The sequence below is a fragment of the Taudactylus pleione genome, unplaced genomic scaffold (genome assembly GCF_031769625.1).
Source record: "Taudactylus pleione unplaced genomic scaffold, aTauple2 ptg000093l, whole genome shotgun sequence".
Taxonomy (NCBI): Eukaryota; Metazoa; Chordata; class Amphibia; order Anura; family Myobatrachidae; genus Taudactylus; species Taudactylus pleione.
The window spans coordinates 41,441,545-41,458,018 of NW_028284495.1; the positions used below are offsets into that span (position 1 = coordinate 41,441,545).

The window sequence follows — 16,474 nt, forward strand, 5'->3', positions numbered from 1 at the left end:
GGTAACTTAACCCCTTCAGTATTCTATTCATGATGAAACATTACTCCATGCTATTTTAACTGTATACTTTGTATAAAATATTACACCAAACTGCCTATGGCTATGCTTTATTTAAACCAGGGGTGGGGAACCTTTTTTCTGCCGAGGGACATTTTTTTTTTATATATATATATATTTGCGGGCCCGGTACAGGCCACGCCCCCTCTGTGTTGTCAAACGGGGTATGGCCACAATCACCGGTGATTACAGCAATGCCTGGAGCATCATGAGGATGCTCCGGGGAGCTGTAAGGGCAGCAGTGTGACCTTCTGAGGCGTCCTAAGGATGATCCATGTGGTATTGCTGCATAGATTCTGGCTGCGGGGTGCCATTCTAGGCACCCTGCTAGCCAGATGAGGCTAGCGGTTAAAAGCTCAGAGGGCCAGACCAAATGACTGTGCGGGGCATATACGGCCCTCGGGCCTGAGTTTTCCCATCCCTGATTTAACAAACATCAGGTTTTTCAAGTCTATAATTTTAACTCTATACACACAGTTGATGTAAATCTATTACCAGCCATTAAAATTATATTATTCAATTTAAAAAAAAAAATCTGATTACTTTGGGCATCATTGAGCAAGTTTATTTTCAAATGAGGAAACTTTCCTGGTAAAGGATATAACTCATCATAACATGGACAGTCTCCTGCTGGGCTTATGCCCCAGTGTCTGCTTTATGTGCCACTAATATCTGCATACACCTATTTCCTGCCTGGATCACCAATACTAACCCAAAATACAAAGTATGTAAGACTGCCTAGGTTAGATGAGCATCAGCAGATCGCAAGATCAGCATTAAGAAAGTGGAAACTACACATCAACTTTTGAAAGTGAGAATGATAAAGTCCCAAAACTAAAAATAAACAATGGAACATTAGATACCTTATGAGATGAGACAATGGGCAAGATACAAATGCCTTTTCCATAAAACTAAAAGCCTATATAGGACTGAGTGCAAAACACTCACAACCTAATTAAGATCGATATCTACAGCCAGAGATACTAGAAGGTGATAAATGGAATCTAGCATCTCTCTCTCTCTCTCTCTCACACTCACACTCACTCTCACACTCTCTCTCTCTCTCTCTTACCCAATTATGCTGGACTCAATATCTGTGCTGTCATGGATAATGCTTAATCCTTCAGTTTTGTTCTTGATGAGCAAACCACTTCTGCACACCATTGTCCAGTGTAGCCAAACTGAATTCCCTAACTGATACAGGTACACAACAGTTTGGTGGAACCAGCATTGTGTCTGCAGCCTGGTCAGTGAGCTACAACCTATAATAATTCAAACATTTTTAAAGCTTGAAGCCATTAATCAGCTTCTAATTGTCAGTTAGGTTGCGTTTGTACAATGACAGGGGCTTATTGGTTGGTACTTTTGCTCTATCTCTCTCTCTCTCCAAGGCTTAGAACATTTACCCCATGGAGATAGGAGATAACAAGGTTAATGGCTGGAGGCATTTTAGAAAGAAAGATGGAGTAAAGGAGAAAGAATAAAGGGGGTATTTGTCGAAGCATGGAGATAGACCAATCCGCTCCTAAATGTTATTTTAAAACAGCCTGTAAAATGATAGGAGCTGATTGGTTACTGCTATGCAGGGCCTGACTGGGACTAAAAATAGGCACTGGCATTTACAGCACACAGGCCCACCTCGCATCCGCACCTGCCATAGACTCCTCCCACTTATTAAATATATTTGTAAGAGTACAGACTATCAGAATACCATACAAGTGTACATCATTCTCTGTATTAAAATGCAGACAACAGAGCTCATTCTGCAGGGGATTCACACATGTTCCATAGTCAGACATTTGGTTGGTTCTGTTAGGTAAAGCTGGAATTTCACTGGTGGAGATCACACACAAAGTAAAGGGAAGGCATTTTCCCAATTGACCAAGCCCTAGCTTAGCAGTTGTAGAGGATTATTTTTTAGGGCTGGGGTGCTGAACGCAGAGGATGACACCATCTGTGCACACCAAAGCAGAGCCATAATTATACATGTTGGTTCCCTGTGTACATAAAGAGCATTGGTGCCCCCATCCACAACTGAAGCAAGGAGAGAGCAAAAAAAACAGGTGTGGTCTCGCTGGGAAGGGGCACAACCACACAATAGGGGCAAATCAATTAATTGCGATGTGAATATCGCCAGAATGTTGGTCCGGGAGCTATTCAATTCACCACGATGTTGAGTCCAACTAGACGCACTAAAGTCATAGAATGCCGTTTCTGGTGACTTCAGCAGTGTGTTTAGTTGGGAGAACCAGAATTCTCTTACTAAAGTGTCGGCTGTCAGCACCGCGCTAAGCTGGAAAACAGCCTCGCGGCCGTCACTTTATTCATATTTCTCCTTGATCCCTCAGGAGGGTGAGAGAAAATATTATTTAGTCAGCTTAAGAATCACAGAGAATTGAATAGCTCCAAGGACCATCATCCCAGCTCTATTCACATCGCAATTAATTGAAACACTCCCTATATATGAAGATTAAGATTTTATGAGTCCACCAGACAATTTCTTGTGTTGATAGGAGAGCTAGCCTATAACACTAAATGAAATCTTGCAAGCAGTGAACCACATGCAAGTTTGCGAATAAGCCACAATACTTAATGATAAATGGGCCCCTTAGTTAGCAAGTTACTAATCCAACTTATTTTAACACAGAAGTACAGATTTAGAGGCTGCTCAGCCCTCAAAGAGAGATGCTGTACACTGTAAATAAACAAAACACTATCTGGTACAATAAAATTAACCCCTATGTATGACAATCCTTTTTGCACAATAATTATGTAGTTACAAGGGTGTCAGGACATGGGGAGCAAGGGGGCAGCTCATCCCCCCCAAAACATTTAAAAGGTGTGGCAGCCAGGGACGGTCAGGGGTGTGCTTTATAGGAATAGGCTGCACGGCCCCTGTACTGCAAGGAGGAGAAGGTGTAATGTGTGGTCTTTAAGATAAAACACTGCACATTACACCTCCTTCTCCATGTGGTGCACACAGAGCCGTAGCTAGGCATTTTGGTGCCCTGTGCCAGAAAGAGCATTGGTGCCCCCCCCTATATTTTAAACAGGGATAGCGTGCGGTGAAGCCGTGCGCTAAAAATAAAGGGGGCCGTGGCATCACAAAAGTGCCAATTCACATTATACTGCACAGTAGTACCCCAAACCCCTTTATACATGTTACACCTCAAAGTAGTTCCCCTTATACACATTATGCCACATAGAGCCCCTTATACACATTGTTACATGTTATACCACCCAATCATAGCCCACACTCTCACAGACCACATTTATAGCTATCACAGCCCACACTGCTCCCGGTCACAGTGCCCCCACTTATAGCTATAACTGACCCCAATCACAGCCCACACCCCCACTTATAGCTATCACTGCCCCCACTCACTGCTCACATGCCCCACCTATAGTATCACTGCCCCCAATCACAGCCCACACCCCCACTTATAGCTATCACTGCCCCCACGCCCCACCTATAGTATCACTGCCCCCAATCACAGCCCACACCCCCACTTATAGCTATCACTACCCCCACTCACTGCTCACATACCCCACCTATAGTATCACTGCCCCCAATCACAGCCCACACTGTTCCCTGTCACAGATCCCAATGCACCCACTCTCACTGCCCCCCTTATAGCTATCAGTGCCTTAAATCACAGCCCACACTGGTCACACTTATAGCTATCACTGCCCTCCTCATACAGCCCCCACTCATAGCAGTCTCTATCCCCAATCACACTGCACCCCACAAAGCTTACTGCCCTCCTCTCTCTGCCCCCACTCTTCATTCATTGCTCACCACTCACACTGTCCCCTCTAACAACTCACAATGCAGACCCCCCTCACCTGCCCCCACTACAGATCACACTGCCCAAACTCCCTCTCCCCTCTTACCCATGCACTGCTCCCCCTATACCTCTACTAGCACACTAACCTAACTTTGTTGCCGTCTCCTCTCCTGCTGGAACCCTGGATAGGCCGACTGTGGCACTGGCTGGTAACTAAACACTGCAGGACAGTTAACACCCCCGGCGATCCTCCTGGTCAGCTTGCTGCAAGTTGCTTGCTCCTCGTCTCTGTCCTCACTTGGCCCGCCCCCTTCTTCCTCACAGCCAGCGCAGCGTGACAACTGCACTGGCAGCTGCTGAGCATGGTGAGTGTGTCCGGCTGAGGCACTGGCTGCACCACCCTCCCAGCGGGTGTTCCCTCTTTCCCTCAGCCAACGCGGCCAGTATCAGAGGAGGCACTGGGGACATTGTGGTGGGCGGCCTGTTCCGCTCTGTGTGATGGCATCGGCCGCACCACCCTAGCTACGGCCCTGGGTGCACGTGCCGTGGAGTCTATTGCTATAAAGCTGCACAGCCCCTGGCTGTCTTCGGCCACAGCTCCTGCGCGACCAGGTAAGAGAGATGGAGGGAGGAGTGGCAGAGCACGGGGTGTCAGAATGATTTTATTTCCCCCCCTCCCCCAAAATAGGTGTTTTGATTTCCAATGAAAATATTTTGTTAGTATATAATCTTTAATATGCAATAATGTCACATGTAAAGGGTCATTAAAATCACATGTCCCAAACATACTAATATTTGCATTTGTTTGAGAAATATTAGTAATTATAGCTTCTATATTTAAGAAAAAAAAATTCCATGAAAAGAACAACTTTGATAAACTCTTGTTATAAATGTCCAGCTTCATTTGGTTTCCCCAGACCATAAAAGTAGGGGTCAAATACTTTTTCTCCAGCTGTTATATTCTTTTAGCACCTCAATATCTTTAGAGCTTTATAATTAGCTGCTTTTATTTTTGCTACATAAATGGGACCCTCGTATTTGGGGAAACCAACTTCTACACACAGTGCTAGCATTCCTGACAGACTCAGCAGTACGGTACTGTACTAATAATAACATACACTTACACGATGGCCACCGTCACTGCTACTTGACACAGAGCAGCCCAACACACCAAGGGGATTAGAATAGTGCACACAGCCACACACTATGTCCAGCAGGTCATAAAGTAGCAAAAAATGGTGTCCACTCAGATTCCCGTCCGCCCTGCCGCACATTCCATACAGAAGTGGATAGAACCCTTCAGTTTTTGTACAGTGATGTCATCACTACTGTCGAACATTATTCCCTACTATCCACAAGGGCATAGAGGGGGAATACAATCTTGTGGCTAGCGCGGCGAGCAAAGCAAGCCCCCGAGGGGACAAGTTTTTATTTGGTAGACTGTATGGGCAGGGAACAGCACTTTCACCCCCAGTCCACGTTACTTCCAGGTACAGAAACTGAAGGGGATATATACCTTTCCCATTTCATACCGGGGCTAGCCGCATCATGTCACCCACGGCCACGTAACGGCGCAATTTTACACTGGCAATGACACTCCACTCTCCCTTAGCAGTGAGCTCAGTGCTGCTCGGGAGGCACTGCCGGGTTGCCCTGCACGCAGCTCACAGGAGCCGTCACTCAGAATGACACCTGGTATTCTTCCCAGATTACCCCATCCGCGCTTCTCTAACCTGACCGCATCATCACGTGGCTGCACATTACTCTCCTACCTCAGTGTAGTGCCGTCCGGGTCCTGCATTCCAGCTCAAGGGAGCTTAATGGTGTCCTGCTGCCCACCCAGGTTCCCCCCACCACCACCGCACTTCATATATGCCGCCAAACCTGCTGTGCATGGCGCTGCCCAGGAGGCGGTGCTGCCAGCTGGGTAAGCCTGCAATCTGCCTCTGCTAGACCGACCCATCGGCCCTTCTGGCATTTGCCAGATGGCCAGTCCAGCTTTGTTGCTATGTATATGTGCCTTGAAGACCAAGGCTGGAAAGCCTGGGGAGTTGCTTGAAGATTTTGTGGCAGCACCTCTACTTGTTCCTGAACCTCTTAATAACTGTATGACATTATCATAAGGAACGGAGTTCCTGAACCTGTCCATGGCTCGCTCCCTCCCAACATTTGAGAGAGGCACCAGTCAATGTAGGGATGAACATAACACATTGGTTTTATTATTAGGTTGCCTTTCACCGCTTTGTCCGGTTTGATAGTTAGGAATGCAGCCAGCTTTGTTCTGATGGTCTCTGTAAATCCTAGAGCAGGAGTGGGCAATGGGCCTGATTCAGAGCTGAACGCTCTGACCAGAGCGCCCGCTCTGAATCAGGGCCCTCCTCCATGAAAATGGAGCGGCCTCCTGGCCGCTCGTATAGCTGTGGGTGACCACCCACAGCATATGCAAGCGGCCAAAAAGATGGTCGCGATGGTCTTGACTTGAATAACATGTCTGTACAGGGACGGGCTATTGGTTGTATGTCCAAAAAAATATTTATATAACAGTGCGCTTCAATATAGGATGCAGCTAGGACAATAAATAGAGGTCACAAAACTCTATATACATAGACATACACCATAAACAGTAAAGTCCTAGCGCTTCCTTCTAGGTCAATATAAAATGTCAAATGTAGTTCCCTCCTGCAGATTCTTTTAGATGAAGATCCCTTTTTAGTTGGTTCTTCTTTTCTTTTTCCACGTTAATTGCCACCAGGCATATATTCCAGATATATATATAAAAGAAAAAAGATTGCCAAATATAGTGAAGTACAATCTGTTTATTTGAAAAACAATTTAAAATATATTTTCCTCCAGCACTTTAAGGGTTTTGGTAACGTACCAGATGGAGAGGTGTATTCTGTACACCAGCAAACACATGCGAATCAGGACACAATCCCGGGAAAAGCCCCTGTCTTCACGATCACTGATGTAACCAAACAGCTCCTCACATCTGTGGTTGTACCTTCCCCTTGAACACCAACGCGTTTCAACAATTGTAGTCTTTGTCAAGGTGTGCTGGTATGATGGATATCCCCTTCTAATATACCCCACCTTTCTCTCCCATTGGTTAATGACAGAAAGTGGGTAAAAAAAACCTTGTGTTTCACACACACATAATTACATATTATAAGCACCTTCCAATTTTATATCTCTATTAGAAATAAATGTTGGTACTCTAATCCATAAATTATATAATTCCCGTTGAACGCATATAGTGCTTCCGGTTGCGCTCACCTGACATGTCACGTGTCTGAATGGAGCGCATAACGTTCTTCCGGGTGCGGTCATTTGACGCACCACGTGACTCGCTATTTGGACTCCACATAGTACTTCCGGATGCGGCTCCATAACGTATCACCAAGCTCCATAAAGCGTATATAGTGCTTCCGGGTGCAATCACTTGCCGCACCACGTGACTAATTCAATGCCGCTTTTTATTTCATATTAGCAGTCAATTCACCCTTCACTGTTTTTTATCTAGAATATATGAGTCATCATGTGACTCTCTCTCTCCAAATTCATCGACTCCTTTACCACTCCAGAGCCTCCATATAAATTACCCCTCCTATTGTCATATGATCCGGAAATATGCGGGTCATCGCGGGGCACAAAATCTATCTATCACTACCACAAAGTGGTTACTAAAAGGTGCAAAAATACATTAAAAAATCCATTTATCTACATAAATGGATTTTTTAAATGTTTTTTAATGTATTTTTGCACCTTTTAGTAACCACTTTGTGGTAGTGATAGAGTCCCGTATTAAGATAGGATTGCCTTCCATACTGTATGTTATGCGTTCCAACGGGAGCCATTTTGTGCCCCACGATGACCCGCATATTTCCGGATCATATGACAATAGGAGGGGTGATTTATATGGAAGCTCCGGAGTGGTAAAGGAGTCGATGAATTTGAAGAGATAGAGTCACATGATGACTCATATATTCTAGATAAAAAACAGTGAAGGGTGAATTGACTGCTAATATGAAATAAAAAGCGGCATTGAATTAGTCACGTGGTGCGGCAAGTGATTGCACCCGGAAGCACTATATACGCTTTATGGAGCTTGGTGATACGTTATGGAGCCGCATCCGGAAGTACTATGTGGAGTCCAAATAGCGAGTCACGTGGTGCGTCAAATGACCGCACCCGGAAGAACGTTATGCGCTCCATTCAGACACGTGACATGTCAGGTGAGCGCAACCGGAAGCACTATATGCGTTCAACGGGAATTATATAATTTATGGATTAGAGTACCAACATTTATTTCTAATAGAGATATAAAATTGGAAGGTGCTTATAATATGTAATTATGTGTGTGTGAAACACAAGGTTTTTTTTACCCACTTTCTGTCATTAACCAATGGGAGAGAAAGGTGGGGTATATTAGAAGGGGATATCCATCATACCAGCACACCTTGACAAAGACTACAATTGTTGAAACGCGTTGGTGTTCAAGGGGAAGGTACAACCACAGATGTGAGGAGCTGTTTGGTTACATCAGTGATCGTGAAGACAGGGGCTTTTTCCGGGATTGTGTCCTGATTCGCATGTGTTTGCTGGTGTACAGATACACCTCTCCATCTGGTACGTTACCTAAACCCTTAAAGTGCTGGAGGAAAATATATTTTAAATTGTTTTTCAAATAAAAAGATTGTACTTCACTATATTTGGCAATCTTTTTTCTTTTATATATATCTGGAATATATGCCTGGTGGCAATTAACGTTTAAAAAGAAAAGAAGAACCACCTAAAAAGGGATCTTCATCTAAAAGAATCTGCAGGAGGGAACTACATTTGACATTTTATATTGACCTAGAAGGAAGCGCTAGGACTTTACTTTTTATGGTGTATATTAGTTGTATGTGTACCAGGAGCTTCGCGGTAGTGCTGGCAGTGTCTTGCCTGGGAGAGAGCAGAGATGTCACATACAAAGGCCAAATCAGCAAAGGGCCCTCAGGCTTACTGAGCTCTGTCATCAGGTAGGTGGCATGGTGGGTTTCTCCCGCTGCCCCTGAAACGGTGACTTTCAGCAATTTAGTGGCACCAAAACTAAATGATATCTTGCTCCAAGGTAAAAATGTTGTAGCGCCCGACTACATGTATATAAAAATATATGTAGACATGGTATTTATGTATTCACTTGTTTTAGTATAACCTTATGTTCTCAATCTTTGTATGTGAGAATTGTGTTTATACATGTTCAATATTTGTACTGAGACACGCAAATGATCTGAACCGCTATCGAATAACATTCAAGGATTGACGTCATTTCTACAACAAAACAAATCAGATGTGGCTTAAGCAGAGGCAGACAGCATTTGGGACTATCTGTGATGCTGAAGCCTGGAAAACTGCACGTACAGACTCCAACAATTAGGCAGGATCTCTGGGACTGGAGAATACAGGCATTGTGACATGCTCATTCTTACTGTTGCCGATGTACAGATGTGCCCTTATAAACTGTGGCTTCAGGCACGCCAGGTTCAGTGTGTAATTTTTGCTCTAAAAGTGCATTTTATACACACAAATAAAACAAACGGAAGTGACAAAACTACTTTGTACTGATCAATCTGATGTGCAACATTTGTACATCTGTGTGTGAATGAGTCTGAATTTGAATAAGAAGTGCTCCAACACAGCAGCCCCGGCTTTTTCTCAAGTTCCGTTCTTCATCTGCAAGTTAACTATTTCCTGTGCGTCAAGGTTGCTGCCCAGCATCTGTAGTGGTGTTTCGCTATTTCTGCTATGTGAATAAGACACATTAAAGAAAGACCGGTGGTCGAAGTGTGGCGGTATACTGCAGTATGACATACCGCCACTTCCCGGCCCCACTTCATTTTAGCCGAAGAGAATGTACCAAAACAGCGGCAGCAATGTGTAAAGATGTGTCCCGCAGGGGACACCTCTCGATCGGCGGAGGTGCTGGCAGCTTCTCATTGGCTCATAGTGGCACCAGATTAAACTGCAGTGCACTACTGCAGCAACCAAGACCCGATGCTCCCGGCGGCTCCATTCCAGCAGCGCAGAACAGGTCATAGGCAATTAGAGAAAGGGGAGGGTGTGAGAGAGGGATATAGAGAGAGGGCAGAAAGATGGAAGCAGGCAGTTAGTATTGTGGAGGGTGAAAGAGAGAGGGAATCAGTTAGTGAGAAGGGCAGGGTGTGAGGTGAGCAGGCAGGGGAGAAGTGTGGGGGTGAGAAGTACAATGGGGCGATATGGAAACAGGGGTCGATGGGGGGGGGGGGATTCAATCTCCATAACCCCACCTCTAAATTCCCACTTCGAGCACTGAGAAAGACACTATGCTACACTTCTCAGGGCAGCTCAGTCATTTCGCGTTGTTTGAGGACACATCTTCTTTAGGAGTATAAAGATTTGGATTATTGGAATTTTTAGAAATACTTCTCTTTACCTCCCGCTTGTTGTTCTCATGGATATACAGTATGTATATACACTATATGTTGTCCGCAGTGCTGCTTGGGGTTTTTTCCTTCCTTTTTTTAATGTTTTCACCTCCTCATTTTAATTCTCTCTCCCTCTTTCCCCTAATCTGCTTATTTCTCTTTTCAGCACTTAATTTTATTAGATAGATTACACTGTACAGCAAATACTTCTAATTTGTTTCCTTTCTAAAATAGTCATACATTACTAATTTGAGGTCAAGAAAAACTAAAATGATTTCAGAATGTTTTTACTAGCTATTTTTTGAGCTACACTACTTGCATTATACTGTATGTACATTAGTAATATAGTCATAGTGAAAAGCTATTTTAAAATAATCTGATATTTTCTTGATAGAAAATAAATAACAATTGTTTTAATTCAATCACAAATAAGAACACAAAACGAAACATACAGCATATGAAAGTAATATCTAACATAGTGGCCTATTCATGGGGGTGCTTTCTCTTTGCTTGTCGCTTGTACTCCTCTTCTGGGGCATCTCTTGTCACTGTCCAACAGTAGTGATCACCTACCCTGATATCTTTGTTCCATTGCTGAAATGTCTTGGTGGAAGCTCTCACTATGCTTGTCACTCAGTGCACCAGTTATATTGTGTGGGTAATCCTGTGAATCGCATATATTTGAATAGGGGAGGGGACAAATATCTGATTAATTTAATTGGGTCATTAGGCCCCGCCCCCTCTGCAAGGAACGCAGATTGCTGGTAAGATTCTCTCCATTCTGCCCACTTCACTAGGAATACCCCTACATCATCATAATGGGCTATATCTCGGAACTCAGAGCTAACAGAGTTTTAAATGTCATATTCATTCTTTGCATGCTGAAATCAATTAGAAGTAACTATTTTCACATCGGAAACATTTTCATTGTTGTGCAGTGTTATTGTTGGCAATACCTATACAGTATCTTTTTATCTTTACTGTTGCACTTTTTGGGACATCTTCACCTTTTTTACCTCTACAGAGTGTTATTTCTTTCTGCTGTGGTCTGTGGATTCCGCTCTACTTTTCCTTTCTACTGTTACGCATTGATGGCTGTGAATAGTGTTATTGGTTGATTTTCAGGAGTTTCTGTGTTTTCGGTGTGAGGTGATATGTGGTATGTATGGAAAATAAGAAAAAAAGGTTCTGCAAACTGTAGATGCGAGTTATATCAGAACTCTTTGGGATGGACATCTGGTGGGATGTGATCAAGTCATGCCAACATGGTGACAATTTTTATCACTTCAATGTGGTGACAATTTTTATCACTTCAGAGAATGAATAGATAGATAGATAGAGAGGTATAACGTAATCAGTGAATTTCACAGTTTATTTTTCAGGACAGAAGTCTGTCTTTGATGGTGAAGTGAAATAAATAATACCCCTTTGAGAAATGCGCCGGGGCTCCAACCTAGGTTGTTGAACATGGCTTCATCCCATGTCTCAGCTAGGGACCCCCTTTCACGCTACACCTGGACCCAGGAAATTGCTCGGTCAGACCCATTCACACTTAACCCGTGTCTGTCCTGGAATTGAGAGAGAGTCATTCAAAGGGAATGCATTTTTTGGCTCACAATCTGGTCTAAAAAACCCGGGTTGCAACATTTAAACTACAGGAGATCTAGTTTGGGTCTGTTCACACATAGCCGAGACCCGGGTTGAGCCGCAAGCCCCGGCAAAAGCTATGGGGGAGATGTAGTAAGACTTGGAGATAAAGTACCAACCAATCAGCTTCTAACTGTTCTGTTACAGGCTGTGTTTAAAAAAAGGTCAGTTAGGAACTGATTTGTTTGTACTTTATCTCTTTCCAAGGCTTACTACATCCACACCCATGTCTGAAAGGGGTATAAGTTAACTGTATTATACAAGGAGGGGAGGGGGGGGATAAAACCAAGTAGATGGTTTTGAGTATCCCATGTTGATAAGTTACTGAACCTTTCATTGGAATTTACATTCTGAGAACATGACACACTCTTGTGCAGTTTGCTTCAACTTCCTGCTGACAGACAGTGGAGATCTGAAGCACAGCACACTTGTAGCATACTGGGGATTTAAAACGGTTGCAAAGTGACCGGAATCCCTGTTACCAATGTGGAATCCCAGGTTGCTGCTCAGTTGAGCACTATGTATTTTGATCAGGTGTGCCAGGAAATTCAAGTAATAGACATTTCATTTTATGTGGAGAAGCACTTACACTGACAGGTGCTGCTCAAAACTCAGGATTCCCTAAACTTGTGTAATTTGTTTTAAAACTAATAGAAAACATTACTGTGGCTGCGCTGATGAGTCTATGCACCGCCTTCGTGCTTAACCACCATTATTTTGCTGACCCAGGAGTGTTATCTTACATTATGTAGCCCTTTCAATGGTTTGATTGCAGCAAAAAATAAAATAAAAAATAATATATTGCAGACTAGTGTATATTCTGTACACTTTATATTTTACAAATATATTTATATTTGAATGTTATTGACATTGAATTCTTTAAGTATTTAAAAATAAATAAAATAATACAAACTAGTAAATTGATGTCAGATACTACTATGACAAAATTGGGATTTTTATAGTCACTAATTTCATAATTACACAAAACATATATTGCTTAATGTTCTATTCTATACAATTGTATAGTTGTTTTGTAAACTACAAAATGTAATTTAAAGTTTGTTACAGAATATATAAATATATATTTTTTTTAAAGGTTGTATTTCTACATTTACCCTCCATCATAGAAAGTGTTTTCATGAGATAATATACATCATTTGTTTATTTGCTGTTTTTGATGTTTTGTTTGCATATTTCATAGTCATGTAGTTTTAATTATCAGCCTATAACTATTCTTATCTTGCAGACTTCTTTAAATATATAATACAGTTGCAAAAGATTTAAACCATCTGAATATTCACATTATGCTCTGCTACAATCATAAAACAACTGTTTAGACCAATTGTTACAGGACACTTGAAATGTAAAGACATTGGCATTTTTATTTTCCCTATTTATCTGTTTAGAATAAATTTAAAAAAGAGAGATATAAAAATTAGTTTGTTTTGCAAGTCTCAATCTTATATCTACAAAGTAAAGTAACTTTAGGAAAATGTGAAAATATAACAGAGCAGGCAAAGAGGTAGTAGTTACACATATGTAAATTGCTTATACATGAGACTAGCATGTAATGATATATTGTAGGCACAAGCAAATGTTTGGGGATAAGGTGCCCTTAAGGAGAAATAGAACTATGTTATACTTTAACATTCAATTATGAAATACATTAAAAGGGGGGACTTCTTCCAAAAGGAAGTTTTTTTGGCTTGTAACTGCTTGTCTTGCATCTTTTACTCAATACAATATCTTTTCTTTCTAGTTTCATTCTGTGATGCATAGCCGGTATGTAGTCAGGAAGCCGGCAGTCGAAATGCCGACGCCTAGCATTATCCACCTGCCGAAATCTTGACCCCCGGGATACCGAATGAAGGTTAAGCTGGGCGTTGGGACCTCTTAGCTGTTGTAGGGGGGGGGGGGGGGAGATTAGGTTTAGGCACTCCTGAGGGGACATAGGCACCCCCCGAGAGGGTTAGGCTAGGGGGTTAGGCACCCCGGGGAGGGGGGGAAGGTTAGGGTTAGGCACCCCCCAGGAGAGTTTGACACCCCTGGGGGGAGGAGGTTAGGCACTAGAGGGGGAGGTTTGGGGGGGCAAAGTGGTAGGGATAGCCTACTTACCTCCGCTGTCGGGATCTTCACCCATCGGGCTGCCAGCGTCGGGATTTCAGCCGGCGGACATACATACCGATTCCTGCATAGCCATATATTTGCATCTATAGGAGGAAGTTTATTTTTGGTTTCCTGGACAGAACTGTATCCACTGCATAGATCACAGCAAAACAAATGTTTGTTGTATCCAAGGGCAACAAAAACAAACAAACCATGATCTGATAGTATAATAACAGTCAAAAGCACATAAAGGAAATGCAATGGATTTACAATTTGCTTGAGAGCTAGTGTAAGCCAAAAATTAAATTAATCTGAAGGTAACCTTCAAGCCCTGCCACTCAGCCTGACTCTGCTCCTTCACCTGCATACATGTTGATGGAAAATGCCAAACATTTAACATTTTACCACAGATATTCAACTGTGCTTTTCCTTGCCCTGAAACCTAATTTATCCAAAAGCTACAATCTCCCAATAAAAACGCACAATGACATTTTAAAAAAAAGAAATATTTAATGCTGCCAAAAAAAGTATAAAAATACAATGTGAATGGCAGAATGATACAAAGTACTTCTCTAATGTATCTTACATACATTTCTAAAGAACATGCATTAGAAAACACCCGACAAAACATGAAGTGAACTTGTTCTGCAAAGTTTCATGCTGGTGATGTTCTTCACCCCCTGGATGGAGTAGTTTACGTGGTAAACAGATAACACAATGAGGTCATCTCATTAATAAACCTCACATTTGCTCCTGATGAGGGTTTCATGTCTTGCTTTGCATGTCAATGGTTTCGTAGTATAATTGTTTTGCTGTAGAATAGTCACAAGCCGTGGAGGTTTAGGTGTCGAGGAGCCTTGGCCTATGACACAATGCAAAACAAAAATGACTAATTCAGTAACGTGAGAAAATAAAAGCTTAGACTAGTAAAATAACACAATATCTTCCTTTGTAAATAAAATAAATTAATTTACATGACAAATTTATTTTTCACATAATAAACTAATCCTCAATCCTTTTATTTGTGGTATGATATGTTTTGATTTTTGTTAAAGGGTGTGCTATTTCTCTCTGATTTAGTACTAAGGGTTATAACAATGCAACAAGTATACTAATAACCATTTAATAACCATTTCTAATTGACACCATTAATAAACTAAACTAGTCGCAAAGTATAACCAAGAAACAAATTAATTTTCAAGCTCTAAATTCACAGTAGCCACGAGAGTCATTATTAAATACTTGTAATAGAAGACTGAACACAGATTTCGATTCACGTAATTTAGTTAGTAATCTCATTAACAGGCTAAATAACATCCACAACATATAAAATATACACTACAGTATAGTAAACTACATATAATACCTAAAGTTACTGTGACTGAGTGGCATGTCCCAGGACCCAGACTATGCATATTGTATTGTGTCAGAGTGCCTCAATCTGGTGTCTGTTTTCGAGGTGTCTAGCACAGCATGTGTTCTTGGTTCACACTACTGGCAATTGTATTGCATGGTATGGAGATGTGTATACCACTTATACGTATTATGGGAGTGGAAATGTTGTCCATTGTGTTGCAAGGAGGAGGTAAAAGGTTTGTGAGCCTCAGACTCCATCCAATTCTAACCATACCATTCTCAATATAGTCTAGCAAGATCACAGCATGGTATTAAATATACCATATGCTGTTACGGTCTCAGCTTTTCAAATTAATATGCTCTAGTATACCCTTAATAGGCATAGATAATATAGAAAATGTTCATGGTATACCACATGGTAGACACCACTGTTACCCACAGGTATCTCACAATCGTATCTGCATTTATAAAGTCAGAAAGCCTCTATGTTGCATTATTCCGCAGATATAACTCAATTTTGTCTTTGATTAACGTAACCACCAGAAAGTGTTAAAACCCATATACAATTCAGAGTACCCTATTAATACATCATTTCCTGTTTCTACTACATTGACCACTATATTCCTTATATTACTGTCATGCGCAAGCCACCTCACATAATGCCATTAACTAAATACTAAGTAGCCAGTCAACAAATAATCAGACCTAAAACACAATAAATACATCAGGAACAATCCTTATTAAACATGTGACCTCCCAGTAACACCCATTGCAACCAATGTAGACCCTTGCAGGTGTGTGTATAATATATATATATATATATATATATATATATATATATATATATACACACACATATATATATATATATATATATATATATATACACATACATATATATACACACACACATATATATATATATATATATATATATGTGGAAAGAAATGGCGGCACTGTCTCCTGGTGACTTATTCAAGATGCAAAAAAGTGCTAAAGTTTAATCCTACAGCACTTTTTTGCATCTTGAATAAGTTTCCTGGAGGGCAACAATTTCTTTCCATGTGTTGAGGT

The 16,474-nt window shown here is 41.7% G+C and overlaps 1 protein-coding gene across 1 annotated transcript in view; it reads right to left on the bottom strand.

The window, feature by feature from the left end:
- Positions 1–14,529: 14,529 nt before the first annotated feature.
- The window catches only part of PTPN2 (protein tyrosine phosphatase non-receptor type 2), a 98,534-nt gene continuing 96,589 nt past the window's right edge, over positions 14,530–16,474 (bottom strand). The window contains exon 10 of the mRNA XM_088469723.1: positions 14,530–14,906. Within this exon, the coding sequence (XP_088325849.1) occupies positions 14,885–14,906 (22 nt within the window). The 3' untranslated portion in view covers positions 14,530–14,884. The remainder of the gene's footprint in view (positions 14,907–16,474) is intronic.